The 15990-nt window shown below is 45.1% G+C and overlaps 1 protein-coding gene across 2 annotated transcripts in view; it reads right to left on the bottom strand.

Annotated features, from left to right (window-relative positions):
- CMTM8 (CKLF like MARVEL transmembrane domain containing 8) overlaps positions 1-6462 on the bottom strand; it is a 66689-nt gene extending 60227 nt beyond the window's left edge. The window contains exons 1-2 of one of the 2 annotated variants that reach the window (XM_068234467.1): positions 6354-6462; positions 1981-2126 (exon numbers count right to left, since the gene is read on the bottom strand). In XM_068234467.1, the coding sequence (XP_068090568.1) occupies positions 1981-2126; positions 6354-6381 (174 nt within the window). In that variant the 5' untranslated portion in view covers positions 6382-6462. Of the gene's footprint in view, positions 1-1980; positions 2127-2437; positions 2621-6353 lie in introns of those variants that run through there. The other variant, XM_068234465.1, reaches the window with a different exon arrangement.
- Positions 6463-15990: the final 9528 nt, after the last annotated feature.

The raw sequence follows: 15990 nt of genomic DNA, 5'->3' as shown, positions 1-15990 counted from the left end.
AGGGCTAATCTGCGACCAAGAAGACGACCAAGGTTTGCGGGGGGTGGGTTGGGGGGACAGGGACCCTCGTTCAGCCGCGGGATAGCGGCGTTTTAGCAGGGGCACACATGCCCCTGCTATATATGAGAGCTGAAGCGATATTTAGTCTCGCTTCAGTGTCTCTTTAAAGTTCTGTTAGCTCCCCCAGGAAGATCTGAAATCTGAAAGTCCCGGCTTTCTGTTGCACCGGGTCCTGAGTCGGCAAGATGCTCAGTTCCCAAGTTACGGGATCTTGAAGGAGGGGTGTCCCTGAACTTGGCTGCAAAAAAGTGCAATTACAGAAGTACGGGACGAACCCGACAGGATGATAAGCAGCACACCCGGTAGGTCTTCTTCCTTCGCAGCATAAATCTGTGTCTTCAAAACTTATGTCAAGTGCCCTGGGTCTCTCATTTCAGATGAAGGAGCAGCACAGCTATGCACCCTCGTCTCTATGTCTTACTGGCATGGGCAGGAGACTCAATTCCACTGTGCTCTCTACACCAAAGTGCAGGGGACTTCGCCCCCCAACTTGGGAATGGGGCATCACATTGACTCAGGCAAAGGAAAGCCGGGACTTTCAGCTTTCCAAAAATGGTTAGATCTGGCTGGGGTATCAAACAGAACTTTAACAAAAAGCTGCCAAACTTTCCAGATGGGATAATACGCAAGTACCAGTCTCAATAGGTTAATGGATCAATCAAAGTGATTGGAAAACACCACTCATTTGTCAACCAGGGAGTAAAGCAGCTGGCTCAGCTATTGTACAACTTTATACTGCTTCAAACAGTATCAAATGGTGGCAGCATGTCAGGGTACTTTCACACTGCAACGAACAACATAATCGCATTGCAATGATACAATTATATTGCAATGGTATGTCCATATCTACGCGTCAGTGGTGCAGTGTGGCCGATTCCATTGCAATAATATTTAACATGCTGCGCGTTCGCCAGACGTTCAAGCAGGAAACCTCATAGGAAGCTGTTCCCCAATCTAGCACCTTCTACACACTACAAAGTGTTGTGATTAGCCAAATAGTGTGGGCATAGTTTACTACAAACTAGCTGAAACCCAGATATAGTTGAGGGTGCTGTCCACCCAATCACGATAGCAGAATTGACCTGAGTTTTCCTGCCCTAAATTAGACTAGAAGCTACTTCAATGTACTGCATGCAACGCATTACACTCAGAACACAACTTTTCAACACTGTTGAGTCGCAATGGTGTTTTCCAGGATCTGCCATGGAACATGTATAGTTAAAAGTAGTCACAAACCGTATTCAGACTCCTTGTTAAGATCTGAAGTAATATGTAGCGGTGCAAGATGACAATCTAGCTAAACAGCAACATGGAGAAATTAAGGGCTAGTGCACTCCAAAATCGCTAGGTGTAATCGCAAACACCTAGCGATTTTTGTAGTGATACTGGGCATGTGCCTAGGATTTCCTATTTATGCCGAGCGATTTTGGAGTATTTTGTTGTATTCTTTTATCTGGAAGTGAACAGCTTTGGGCGAAAAACACTTTTGGGGGAAGAAAAAAAAAAAAAAAAAAAAAATTTTTGGGGGAGCAATTTTCCTATACTTTACATGGAGGCGTAATCGACTCCAAAATGCTGCAGGAGCTGCATTTGCATTTGGGGAAAGAAAAGAACAAAAAAAAACTACAAAAACAAAAAAACAACATCACTCTGGTGTGATCATTCCCATACACATTACTAAACCCTTTTTGAAGCGCTAGAGTTTTTAAAAGCAGTCACAGCGCTCTTGGTGTGCCTTAATTCTTTGCTGGATAGAACAAGTATCTTATAATATATGGCCAGCTGGCAAGACATGTGAAAAGATGACTGTGTTCATAGTTCCAGCAGAGAAAGAACAAGATCCGGGATGTAGGAACTGTGTGTACAGGGCAGGCAGAAGGACATGATCATTACTAGTATAACAGGACAAGCCATACTCACAATTTCTGCCAGCAGAAGCAGCCCAGGTGCTGTGGTGAGAAAGCTCTTGTCATAGGATAAGCTGGTGCTGGTTGTGAAGGTCTCACAGTAGGAACTTGTAGTGGTGGTCACAGTCTGAGATCGGGGTCTTTCCTCCTCCATCTCCCCTGCAGAGATCCCAAAGAAAGTTTTAGAAGTACAAGTTTTGTTGACATTCCATCTGGCCCTGGTCGTGTGAAGAGTGCACAATGGGGATCACACAGGTCAGCACGCTTCCTGACAAGTGATGTGATCCGGGGGCTGCTCTCCCTCTATCTCCTGCCAGGCAGGCAGCACACATTACAGGACACAAAGGGCTAGTCACACCAGCGCTGCCCTCCTCCTCCTCCCCAGCAGGCAGAGGGCAGGGCGACGCTCAGGTGGCATCACACATAGCACTGTTTACAGTAGGAGGAGATCTCTAGAGAAGATACGATACCTTTTTTCTCTTGCTCGTAATCATCTTCATACTTAAAAGCGGCACTTGAGGGAGCGATGAATGGCGAGCGGGTGATGATGTGCTGGTCACCCCAGCAGGCTTCGGGCGGGTGATGCCACTTGTCATACGGTTTTGAGGGGTACGTTGTGCCCCCGGGTCTCTGAACTCTCTGCGGTCTGGAGTGGCTTCCCTCGTCCATAGCAGCCACACCTGAGGCAGGGCTGAGTAATGAGCCGGGCAGTCTATGAGGGGTCGCATCTAAAACCAGGAGACACAGGCTCTGGATCAGCCTGTGGTACTAGCAGGAAAGGGGACTACAATGCGCTCACACACCTTATCCTGCACATGGCCACAAATTATTTTATAAAATTAGTTTAATGTATTTGTACCTATTTTGTTAGTCAATAAAAATCCATAGCTTTTTTTCGAGAATATTTTTTTAAATTTAACTTTGTAAAAAAAAAAGGTAATTTTAATGCTTCTGGTTATTATGTCGGAACACCGGTCCAAATTGGAAGGTCCTACAGAAAGGGTCTGCCCCTGCGGAGCAGTGCTTTTCAGCGCTGCTAGATTTGGGCGCAGCCGGCGCCTCCATAGACTACAATAGGAATCATTCCTATTGCAGCGCTCAGTGAGTAACGTTGGCTCCATCAGAAGACGGAGCCGAGGTTGCTTAAAAAACACAATAATTCGGCCTCCAGCAATCGATGGAAGCCGAATTATTTCATTCCCCCACTATCCATGGCGGCCTGGAGGGGGAATAGTAATTAAAACGGCCCGGACTTGTGCAGAAGCAGGATCAGCCATATACCGGCTGTATCCTGCGCCCAAGTCTACCGGCGCCGATTTCAAATGTACTCCGAGTCCTGCCCTGTATCCACTGAAAATTGCCAATCGCAAACAATACGATGTATAATGTTTTATCAAAATTCTATTTGTGAGTTTTGTGCATTTGTGATTTTCTTTTTTTGCATCTGCGTTTTGTAATGGAATTTTGTCAAAGCCATCTTCCATGAAGTTGCAAATCTCCTGGGATTGCTGACCCCAAAATCGCAATGAAATTACATGGACTTTCAAAAACGCTGCAGTCACTGCAACTGGGATTTCTTGGAATTGCACCATTGTGTACAGCACTTTGCAATTCTCGTTATTAATGGGGGAGGAGGGGGGTTGCAGCTGATCGAATCTGATAGCGGGCCCTTTTCCACTTGCTGCGATTGCGATGCTGAATCGCAAAATCACAAATCGCTAGCGATTTTGAAATCGCTAGGGCTTGCTAAATAACAGAAATCACGGTAGGTAATTTCCACTACTGCGATTCGATTTTTACAAAAGCACAGCACAATCGCGCCGCAGAGCGATTTTTACCGCAATTTTGCTATGCAATGCATTGCATAACAAAATCGCAATCGCTGGAACAAAAGGGACTTTGCACAATCGCTAGCGTTTAGCACAAGCACTAGCGATTGCTAGTAGACAAGGGCTCTAAAGGTAGATCTGTTGGCTGCCCATACACCACAGGCCAATTCCTAATCGATTTCAGCACAAAATCTCTCAGGAACCAGTCGTCTCTGCCACCTTGCCACTGCCTCCCTAGTGTATACATGTGCCCCCTTGTGTATATTTATACTTTATCTGTCCTGTGTCCACCACACTGTGCCTATTTGTCTATTTGTCTTTGGAATCCCCTGCATTTCTGTTAGCGCTATACAGGCTGCCGTCGTAAACACACTGGCGGCGTGTTTACTTTTAGTAGAAGAGCTCGGGATTCCGAACAGGGATGGGCACTGCGTGGTGGACGACATTGGACAGGTAATGTATAAATGAACACAGGGGGCACAGGCGGAGTACGGTATCCCAATGCACTGCATACACAGGGCAGAGCGATCTAGCAGAGGACGGTATCCCAATGCACTGCATACAGTACATTACCACATAATGCACATGTTAACAGTGCCAGTGAAGCATACTTTACATTGACTTTATGCTTCACTGTATTTTATGCATGTGCAGATAACGCAGGGTGTGACTTTTGTGTTTTGTTGTATTCCTGTTTTTTACAGGGAACTCAAATCCCATTGTGAACATAGCCTTACGGTAGCAGAATGCAAAGTCACTGCTTGAACAACTTTTCAGGTCAGGTACATGCTATGCATACCGATGGAAACAATGAAAGTCCATAGAAATGGACTACATCCATTCCCACTAGTGCTTTCAACGGAAATCGTACATGATGATTTTCCTACCTGCACTCTGCCGCTACGTATAGTGAATTAAAATTGGCATAGGCATCAACCACAGCCCTAATCATTGCTAATGTTTATAGAATTAAATAATACAAATATAAGACATCCCTTGCAGAGCAGGGACAAGGTCCTCCAGCACCCAAGGCTGAGACACCAAAGTGCGCCCCTCCATCCCTCCCACCCCAGCCGTCACACACTGATTGCTATTATACTAAGAGGCGCCACCGGGCCCACAGCCTCCCCAACACATTAATATCTAGTTATCTGGCTTACAGTCACTGCCATGTATCCCCTTTTCTTATTTATTTCTGCTTCAAACACAATTAGGAATGACAGCTGAATGAATTCTGCGCCCCCTCCTACACTGCGCCCTGAGGCTGGAGCCTCTCCAGCCTGTGCCTCGGCCCGGCCCTGATCCCTTGATCCCTCCCCAAATCAGGTCTCCTTTGCTGTTTGTTGTAAACAACGCAAAATACAGTACATTGGATCAGCTGTTAACTATACATTGTCAATCCAGCATAGTGTGGACATAAACTTAAAGTGGCCACTAACGATCCAATTTCTAGCGAAAAATCGTTTGAGCGACAGAAAATTCTGATTGGAAGTGAAATTGTTCACCATCAACGAACCAACTTTTGCTTTCTATCTATCACAAACAACAAGAAAATCCAAATTTTGGTTTGACAAAAATCCAATCGGATGACTATTTTTATAATAGTTGGTAATTGATTGTGCCCGTCAACAGAGATTATTTACTACAATCCGATCAGAATTTCTGATCGCTTGAACGGGTGGCCACTAACGATCCAATTTCTAGCAAAAAAATTGTTCGAGTGATCAGAAATTCTGATCGATTGGTAGTAATTAATCTCTGTTGATGAGCACAATTTGAAGTGAAATTGTTCACTACACCATCAGCGAACCAATCTTTGCTTCCTATCTATCACAACCAACGAGAAAATCCAAATTTTGGTTTGATTAAAATCTAATCGGACGACTATTTTTATAACCGTTTATAATTGATTGTGTCCATCAACAGAGATTATTTACAACCAATCCGATCAGAATTTCTGATCGCTGGAACGATTTTTCACTAGAAATTGGGCCATTAGTGGCCACCTTAAGGTTCTGTCATTTGTTGCATAGAATGAAAGTCTGCAATATTCAATATGAGTATTAAAGGGTGTTTACCCATGGAGAGGCGCTGAAAAGGCCAGCATTAGCATGAATACAGCATTATCAAAGCATCTGTTGGGGTATAACTATAAATCATGCCCCCTAATTATTTCTCACCCCCCTCATAGCAACCCCCATGGTCAGGGATCCATTTGCTAAATAAGGGTCATACAAGTGTGGCTGCCATGACCCTTTTCCTCACTAAGGGCTGAAACACACCAGAAAAGCTCCCCAAACGCTAGAGATTTCAAAAGCTCTTCCTAATGTAATGCTATGGGTTTTTTTTTTTACAAAACCTCATCACTCCAGTGTGCATAGACACATAGGATAACATTAGCAGGAGGTTTCAAAAACTCGAAATGCTCAGAAAAACTCCTCTGGTGTGCATCAGGCCTAACAGTGTTGCCACTGTGAAACTCCCTCACTGATCACCATGACACCTTTACTCCCCCCCATACCAGTTACTATGTCAAACAAGCATAGCCATATCACACCTGTATACCAAAGTCCTGGTTTCTCCATTTTTTTCAATGCCAGAGGGGTGATGATGGGAGACTGATGTGAGGAGGACTGCAGTGCACCCTAAGACCGGTAGCTATAGCAACACCTTCCCTGCTTCACTCTGTATGGCTGTTTTTAGTGGTTACTGGGAGGAACTCTGAAAGGAGCACACTTGGCTGTGCTGAAAACGATGAGTTTTCTCCATTGTGCACTTCTGCATTTTTCTGTGCATTTTTCTATGCGATTGCGTTTGCATCTTTTTCAACATTTTCCCCTTTTCAATGGAGTAACATACGCAGCAAGTTGTGCATTTCAAAAAACACACACAGAAAATGCAGAGATATGCGTGTTTTTATGCGGCCTATAGTTTTTCGTTATGTGCAAAAACGCACATCTGCCTTGTAGCAACAGGAGATGCTCCCTCATTAGTAATGTCTCTGGCGTCTAACAGCAAGAGCTGACAAAACATGAAAGGTGATTATCACAGAGAAAGGTGAACCACCTGTAGTCAATAGTCATATGTCCATCGTAGTTTACGGCCAATTTAGTGGGAAGCCAATTACCGGCACCAGGCCTGGTCCACCCATGATGCCAAGTTGCCAAGTGAGGCGACTTCCTCAAGCGGCAGAAGTCTGGGGACAGCACCAGGCAGAAACAGGAAGTGAAGAGAGTGCCTGGCCAACTTATACTGGGGGCAGCTGTACCTGGCTAAGCTATACTGGGGGCAACTGTACCTAGCTGCTACCAATACTGGGGGCACCAATACCTGGCTGCCTACCTATACTGAAGGTGTTTATTTGGGGGGAGCTCACTGAAGCTATAACGTGAGTTGCAAATTGTCTGGTGTTGTGCTATCATTCCATTTGGGGGGGGGGGGTCATCCTCACAAGTTTGCCTCAGGATGCACAAAGTCTAGAACCTGCCCGACCGGCACTTTATCTGTATGGGCTGGTGCACACCAAAACCCGCTAGCAGATCCGCAAAACGCTAGCAGATTTTTAAACGCTTTTTTTTATTTTTATGAGGCGGTTTGCTAGCGTTTTGCGGATTGCTGCTGCGGTTTTCAGTATAGTAGATTTCATATATTGTTACAGTAAAGCTGTTACCGAACAGCTTCTGTAACAAAAACGCCTGCAAAACCGCTCTGAAGTGCCGTTTTTCAGAGCGGTTTGCGTTTTTCCTATACTTAACATTGAGGCAGAAACGCATCCGCAATCCAAAAAATGCCTCACCCAGGCATTTTTCGTTTCTGCAAAACGCCTGCCGCTCTGGTGTGCACCACCCCATTGAGATACATTGACCAAGCAGATCCGCAGCCGCAAGCGGATCTGAAAACGCCCAAAAAGCCGCTCGGTGTGCACCAGCCCTATGTGTTTGGTATGTGGGAGGAAACCAGAGTGCCCAGTGGAAACCCATGCAATCACAGGAAGAACATACAAACTCAATGCAGATAGTACCCTGGCTGGGATTTGGACTAGTCTTGCCAATGCCACCGTGCTGCCCAAGTAGTTGTGGGTTTTTTGTTTCAATATTTCTATTGAGGCTCCTTGCATACTGCGTCGCACCGCGGTACTCCTCGATGCTTCCCTGCCACAAGATTCATGCAAGTCTATGGAGATTTGCAAATGCTGATGCAAAGGCTGCAGCCATTACAGCATGATCCGTGCCTACTATACGCTCAGCGGATCTGTCAAAATCAGTCTTATCTGTCTGCAGACAGACTGTACAAACGTCCTGCTGTCGGCAGAACATCCGCCCAGCGGGAGGGTCTGACGGACCCGTCGTTTGTGAAAATATGACGTGTGTACGCGCCTTTACAATACAATTTCCCCTTGCGTGCAGTCAGCAATACATTCAAGAAGGAATTTGTGTAAGGAATAACAATAAACAGTACAATAAATAGTAGCTAATGGAACTGTTCTAGACATGGACTCTGTGAACTGCAATAGGGTTTATGTTTACAAAATAGGGAAAACAGAGAGACTCAAGAAAAAGGAGAATAAAAAAAAGAAAGAGACTAAAGACCCCAAAGCCCAGATCCCTTATATTCTAGTCCTTTGCTCCATCAGCTGTCTCCAGGGACTCCAGATCCTCTCAGCCTTTTCCTAACAATCCTCTAGGATCTAGGTTCTCAACGTGTGGTACGCGTACCCCAGGGGGTACTTCATATGGTTTCAGGGGGTACTCAGGCTTGATATACTTAACCAAGAATAACACATTTAGAGTTTTAGAAATTGATAAATCTTATTTAAAAACACCAAATTAGTATTTTAGTTAATTAAAAGCAATAGTAAATGCTTGGAAATTGTTTAGAACCAAGTATCATGTACTACGATTAAATATATATTTGTCAAGGGGTACTTGTGATGATGTTTACTATGCTAGGGGGTACTTAGTGAGTACAGGGCTTTAAAAGGGGTACATACCAATAAAATGTTGAGAAACACTGCTCTAGGATGCTCATCACTTGTTCCTGTACCATGACGGTCTTTTTCCACTGAAAATCACTGCTGAGATACAATCACGATTTTCTTGTGCGTTTTTTCTCCACGATTTAGCAGTGCTTGTGAGTGGCTGCTATAGCATTCAATTGCTAGCGCACAAAAAAAGAAGCATACAGAACTCTCCACATCGCTGTGAAATGAAGCACATCAGTGGAAAAGGGGAACGACGATCAACATGTTAATCGTGGTGTCCTTGCGATCCGATTATTGAATCAGAGCGCAACCAGTGGAAAAGGGCTCTAAAATGATTGACTCTGCTCTTTACCTCAAAAGGGGACTAGTTGCCTCCTCCTGGCCACAGCTATAGTTTGTTTTACTGCAGCAAAGTGTGCCCAAGCCATTTGCTCTCTTGACTGTAATCTAGTGCTGTCCAGGGGTCTCTTGTAATTGTTTTTATACTGTAGAGCTAACCTATAGACCCTGGACCAGTAACACAACATGGGGCAGGACCAAAATAAAATCTCTATTATTACATCCCCTGAAGCATGAACCTGAGCCACTTCCTGCTAGATGCATTAACCTGGATGTGACCCAGTCGCATCTCATTAGGACTTTTAGGCAGGGCCGGGGTTGTGTCTGATTACGCTGCCTGTTAATTTGCGCTGCCCCGCATGCGCAGTAGGAGATTGTGCAGCCACAGTTCCCATTTAATTATGCTGCTGGTAGTAAAATACTAAATATCTCCGCTTCCTCACATCCTACACTCGCCAAATTTTCAGGGTTGGGAGGGGACCCCCCGAACTACCTATATGCCAAAACAGCAGCCCCCGAGCCCCACTGGTTTCCGAGATAGGATTCTCTAATCCATCTCCTGAACCAGCGGGGCTCGGGGGCTGCAATTTGTCATACAGGTCGTTCGGGAGATCCTCTCCCTACCCTGAAAATTTGAGGCGTGTAGGATGTGTGGAAGCGGAGATATTTATTATTTTACCATCAGCAGCATAATTAACTTCACACTGAGCATACGTGCTACTCAGTATGGAAGGGAACTTCCGGGCAGCGCAATCAGACATTACACCGGGGATGTGTCTAATCGTGCTGCCTGTAAATTTGTGCTGCCCCGCATGCACAGTAGGAGCCTGTGCTGCCACATTTCCTATTTAATTATGCTTCCCGAAATAACACCCCAAATATCTCTGCTTCCACACGTCCTACACTTCCCAAATTTTCAGGGTAGGGAGGGGACCCCCCAAACTACATCTGTGCCAAATTGCAGCCCCTGAACCCCACTGGTTCCTGAGATAGGTTTCTGTAATCTATCTTGTGAATCAGCCAAACTCAGGGCCTGTAATTTTCCACATAGGTAGTTCGGGGGGTCCTCTCCCTACCCTGAAAATTTGGAGAGTGCAGGACATGTGGAAGCAAGGAAATTTCAAGGGAATTACATTTACGTCCCCACTGGGCCTGCGTGAAAGGCAGTGTGGAAAGGAGCTTCCGAGCCGCATGATCAGACCTAACACTGGATTTACCATAAGGCACTGTAGGCTCGTGCCTACAGGCGCCTGATGATGGAAAGGCTGCTCGCTCCCCCCCCCCCCCCCCCCAGTGCCTCCCTCCCTCTTTCCCTATGCAGAGTCCTGAGAAGAGAGTGTAACAGAAAGGTTACTCGCCCAGCTCTCTGCATTCCACTGATGAGATCTCCCTTCAGATGGCGGTACCTCTAGCTATCTAATACCTGGGGGCACCTCTAGCTACTTAGTATTAGGTAGTCAGAGGTGCACCCAGTATTAAGGAACACCTGTGGCTACCTGCATTGGGCAGGGGAAGTAAGGGAGAAGTTACAGCTGGGCCTGTCAGCACACTTGATGTGCGGTTCAGCGCGGGTTTGTAGGATCATGAGGGCAGCCTACTGGGCCAATCAAAGTGCCAGGATCACGTCCTAGAAAGCCACTGGGCCCACTGGGGATCAGGGTAGGTTCAGTGGAACGGCCGTAAGTTACAAGGAGGGTGCATAAGTTACCAGCGCACGCTACACTACACTACCGCAGCATAGTGTGCACTGAGCTCACGCTTCTCTCATTAAGCTATGCTGCTTTAGCAGCACAGCTTGATGAATCAAGTCCATAGTGCTGAATCTGTCATTGCTATATTAATGGATATACAGTAGGTTGGGTTCCATGCTTTCTCAATCGTTCAAAGTCCTAATACCCTGAAGATGTCCATTTTTTGACATATCCTTGTTTAAAGGACATCTGAAGGGAGAGGGATATGGAGGCTGACTTATATATTTCCTTTTAAACAATACAAATTGCCTGACTGTCCTGCTGATCCTCTGTTTCTAATACATTTACCCATAGACCCTGAAGAAGCATGCAGATCAGGTGATCTGAATGAAGTCTGGCTGGATTAGCTGAATGCTTGCTTCATGTGTGTGATTCAGAAACTACTGATGTCAGAAAGATCAGCAGGACTGCCATGCAACTAGTATGGTTTCTGCAAGCATGCAAAAAAGCATTTGACAGCTTTCAGTAGCTTTTGGTAGTGATGAGCGCTTTTCACCCTCACATGGGGGGCATAGCGGCATGCCAGCAAATGGTCCTGGAAGGAACCTGCTGCTTCCAGGGTCACCTCAAATAATGAGAAAAGTAAGGATTAAAATTTAAAATGATGTGTTTGCGCAAACGGTGGGAAACTATAGTAGTAGTGCTGCCCATTCATTTGAATGTGATTGCTTATGCTGGGAATACACGGTTAGATTTTGAGCCATTTAGATGGCTTGATAGATAATTTCCAGCATGTCCGTTCTCGCGCCCGATCGTTTCCGCGCTCGATTTTGCATAGGGAACAATGGGAAAAGATAAGAATAATGAATGGAAGATAAGAGAATCGGGCGCGGAATCGAGCGGGGAATCAATCGGGCGGGATATTCGAGCCTCAAAAACGTACCGTGTATTCCAAGCATTATGCTGGGCATACACGGCGAGTTTCTTGTTATCAATCGAGCCGCTGATGGCTCGATTGATAATATCCGACGCGTCTGATCACCGCGGCGGATCGATTCCGCGCTCGATCCCCGAGGGTGGACAATGCAAAAAAATGAAGCGCTGATAAGGAAGTGCCTGCGGGGACGAGCAGGAATCAATCCGGGCGGCCACGGGGGCGAGCGGGGACGCGCCGGCATCGAGCCGCGCATTATCTAACCGTGTATTCCCAGCATAATTCTGGGCATACACGGCTCGTTTCCCCCTTATCAATCGAGCCTCTGATGGCTCGATTGATAATTTTCGACAGGTCCGATGACCCGCCGGATCGATACCCCACTCGATCCCCGCAGGCGGACAATAGCGGGGAATCGAGCGGAAGATAAGGAGCGCCCGCAGGGACGAGCGGGGATCGATCCAGGCAACTATCTTACCGTGTATTCCCAGCATAAGACAACGAGTGCTACAGCCTGTGGTAAATAACATGCAAGGGTCCATGTGAACTGGCCCTAACCAAACTGAAGCACAGCCAGGAATGTTTACTGATTGTGGCTGATAAGGAAACGTAAACAAGATAATGTAATCACTTCCTCATCTTTCCCTTCAGATATAAGCTTTTCACTGAAAAAGAAAGTGCTGTTTAACTGTTTAAATGTTGTTCTGCTACCAATTTTGTTCTGGTAGTAGGCTTTATGCTGCAAATAATCTTTTACAGCAAAGAAGAAATGCTGAGTTTCATATTAAATGTTTAGCTTGGGACTGGGATTGTTTAGTAGGTACAGTCAAAAATGTCGCCTGTGAAAAATGTTGCAGGCTGATGCCGATAATGGCATCTTGCTACTAAAGTTATTTAACGTTTCATAAATGCCCTGAAACGTTAAATAACTTTGGTAATAAGATGTCATTAGCGACATCTCTCATACCTTACCTGGTCCCGGGGATCCCGTCTTCTCTCCACTTCCTGTTTAGTTTAAAAGAGTCCTGCAGCCAGCCAATCACCATGCGGGGACTGAAGTCGCATGGTGATTGGCTGGCTGCAAGACTCCTTCAAACTAAGTAGGAAGTGGGGAGAAGATGTGATCAGGGACCAGGTAAACCCCGCTGCCTGTGTCTGCCTCTCTCACACTAAACCCTCCTGCTGCCTAACACTCTCCCCCATCTGACCCCCGCTGCCTAACACTAGCGCCCCCCCCCCCCCCACTGCATTTTTTAACACTTATAATGCCATTTAGCATTATAAATGCAAGTCACTCTGCGTGCACCGTTTTTTAACACTTATAACGCTAAATAGCGTTATATAGTGTAAATCAATGCGGCACCATTTTTATACCCTCAGCGCTGTGCACCGTTTTTACCTGTCCCGTTGTTGTAGTTGTGAGTATAGTTATGAAATTATACCCCTGCCTGGGTTTTCTAAGCATAATATTTCAAAATGTGTAAGGGTTATTGGGAAAACATTTCATTTTACATAAGCGTGGAGATCCAGTTGGATATAACCAAATCTTTCATTCTCCGGAATTTTGAATTCTTCTTGTAGATTATCAAAACGCATCGAACCACAGCCTTGTATTGTTCAATGTAATGCAATGCTATGGGCCATTGATTCCAATCAATATCTCCTGTCCAGTGTGATCTACCAATTTGATCAATTTTCAGCTCCTTTGTCCTCTCCATTGCTCCAGATTAACTTCTGCATCCTTTCCCAATGCTTTCTGCCTTTCCCACTTAGCTCTGCGAACAAGTTACTTATCTACTGTAAATACACGTGAAGGGCTTCACACACTCAGAAAAGAAGCAAAAGCATAGAAATTAGTTTTGATAGGCGATATCCCACTCAATAACTAATCAATGTTCCTTTGACTTGTTCTATTCAGAGCCTGTACAAACAGAGCATAGTCAGTCAGGCTGTGAAAGGTAAAGATGCCCATACACCAGGCGAAGTATGGGCAGATCAACCATGAGACAGATCTGTCTCTTAAAGGAAAACCGATGTGACATGATGAGATAGACATGTGTATGTACAGTGCCAAGCACACAAATAACTAGGCTGTGTTCCTTTTTTTTCTTTCTCTGCCCGAAAGAATCAAAAATCAGGTATGCAAGTGACGGTTTCTATCTGGGTTTGGCTGGATCAGATTATAGCATAACCCTCACTGATAAGTAATTACATCCATAAAATACTTTCCTGTCAGTAAATAGCTTCCAGGAGCAGGAAAGAGATAAAAAGGGTCAATAATTCATAGATTTGAGCTCTAGCATACCTCAACGAAGGTGTCATTGAGCAGAGACAATGAAACTGTAAAAACTTAAAAACTATATTTAAATATAATATAAAACTGGAATATCTTAAAAAGTCATTTTTTCTCATCCTTTTATTTTCACCTCGGATGTCCTTTAACAAATCTGATCAGAGAGAGATGTGTTGCCTCTCCATACACTGCAGCGCAGACCAATTTCTAATAGATTTCAGCATGAAATGTGTCAGAAATTGATCTAGTGTTGCTGCCTTAGCAGCCTGCCCGGCCACCCCCAAATGTAAATGTTCCCCCCGATGCCTGTGCTTTGTAAATTCTCACCTGTCCCGGTAGCTCAACTCCTGGGCATATATGCAATTACGTTTTTCTCCTGAGTTTCTTCTAGAAGATCATTATTTCCTCTTCTCTTTAAATAATTTTTCAGCACTTCGCTATTGAAAAAGCACCAAAAACAAGGTAAAAAAAAAGTACTTATTGTCTTGCTTGCTGATGGTTTAAAAGGTGTTTAATTGACAAGTTGTAAAAAAAATCACCAAGGAGAAAAGTCAGGAGAAAAAGTTAATTGCATATGGGCCCTGGGGTCCTTTGTCATCACCCCCATTACTACATACTCCAAAAACTCATAAAAAGCAATTAAAAGACGTGGTAAAACGCATATATAAAACCCACAAAACCATGCATATGCGGAAAGACGCATGCTTTCTCGCACATGTAAGTGTGAACACTCCCAAAGTCTTATCTTTCTACACTTGTGGGACAGAGAGGGAGTTGCCAGAAGAATAAAAATGGCTGGACATGAGCCAATAGCAAGCCATTTAAAGAGAACCCGAGGTGTGTTTAAAGAATGTTATCTGCATATAGAGGCTGGATCTGCCTATACAGCCCAGCCTCTGTTGCTATCCCAAACCCCAATAAGGTCCCCCTGCACTCTGCAATCCCTCATAAATCACAGTCATGCTGTGAGGCTGTGTTTACATCTGTAGTGCCAGTCTCAGCTGCTCCCCCGCCTCCTGCATAGCTCCGGTCCCTGCCCCCGTCCTTTCCCTCCAATCAGCAGGGAGGGAAGGGATGCAGGCGGGGACTGGAGTTCTGCAGGAGGCGGGGAGAGCAGCAGACTGACACTATAGAGATAAACACAGCCAGCTCTGACAAGCTGTTTGTCAGCAGCGTGGCTGTGATTTATGAGGGATTGCAGAGTGCAGGGGGACCTTAGGGGGGTTTGGGATAGCAACAGAGGCTGGGCTGTATAGGCAGATCCAGCCTCTGTATGCAGATAATATTCTTCAAACCCACCTCGGGTTCTCTTTAATTTCAGCCTGGCCACATTCCTGTAACTGGAGTTGCACTTTAAAGGGGCACTATGGCGAAAAATTGTAAAATTGTAAATATTTGCAGACATAGACAGATAAGAAGTACGTTTTTTCCAGAGTAAAATGAGCCATAAATGACTTTTCTCCTATGTTGCTGTCACTTACAGTAGGTAGTAGAAATCTGACAGAAGCGACAGGTTTTGGACTAGTCCATCTCTTCATAGGGGATTCTCAGGGATTTATTTATTTTCAAAAGCACTTAGTGAATGGCAGTTGCTCCTTCCAACTGCCAAAAAACTGTGTAGCGAGCAGGGAAGCTGGCCAGCATCATTGTTTTAGGCCTCTTACACACTAAGACGTTGCGTTTGATGCAACGTTAAGGTCGCACAAAGTGCCCCTAACGCAGCGCATGTAGGTTATGAAACTGGACGTTATTTTGCACTGCGTTATGTGTCTCTTGGTGCACCGTTTTCATTGCATACTGATGGAACAAAAACGGCGCATGCGGTACATTTTTTTTTTAAAAACCTTACTGAGCATGTGCAACACACATAACGCAGCAAATGTATTGCTAAACGTACAGCATGCAGCACTTTCTAAGTATTGCTACACGCTACACACAACGCAGCGTGTGCACTGT

The sequence above is a fragment of the Hyperolius riggenbachi genome, chromosome 5 (genome assembly GCF_040937935.1).
Source record: "Hyperolius riggenbachi isolate aHypRig1 chromosome 5, aHypRig1.pri, whole genome shotgun sequence".
Taxonomy (NCBI): Eukaryota; Metazoa; Chordata; class Amphibia; order Anura; family Hyperoliidae; genus Hyperolius; species Hyperolius riggenbachi.
This window is presented reverse-complemented; position numbering and strand designations above follow the sequence as displayed.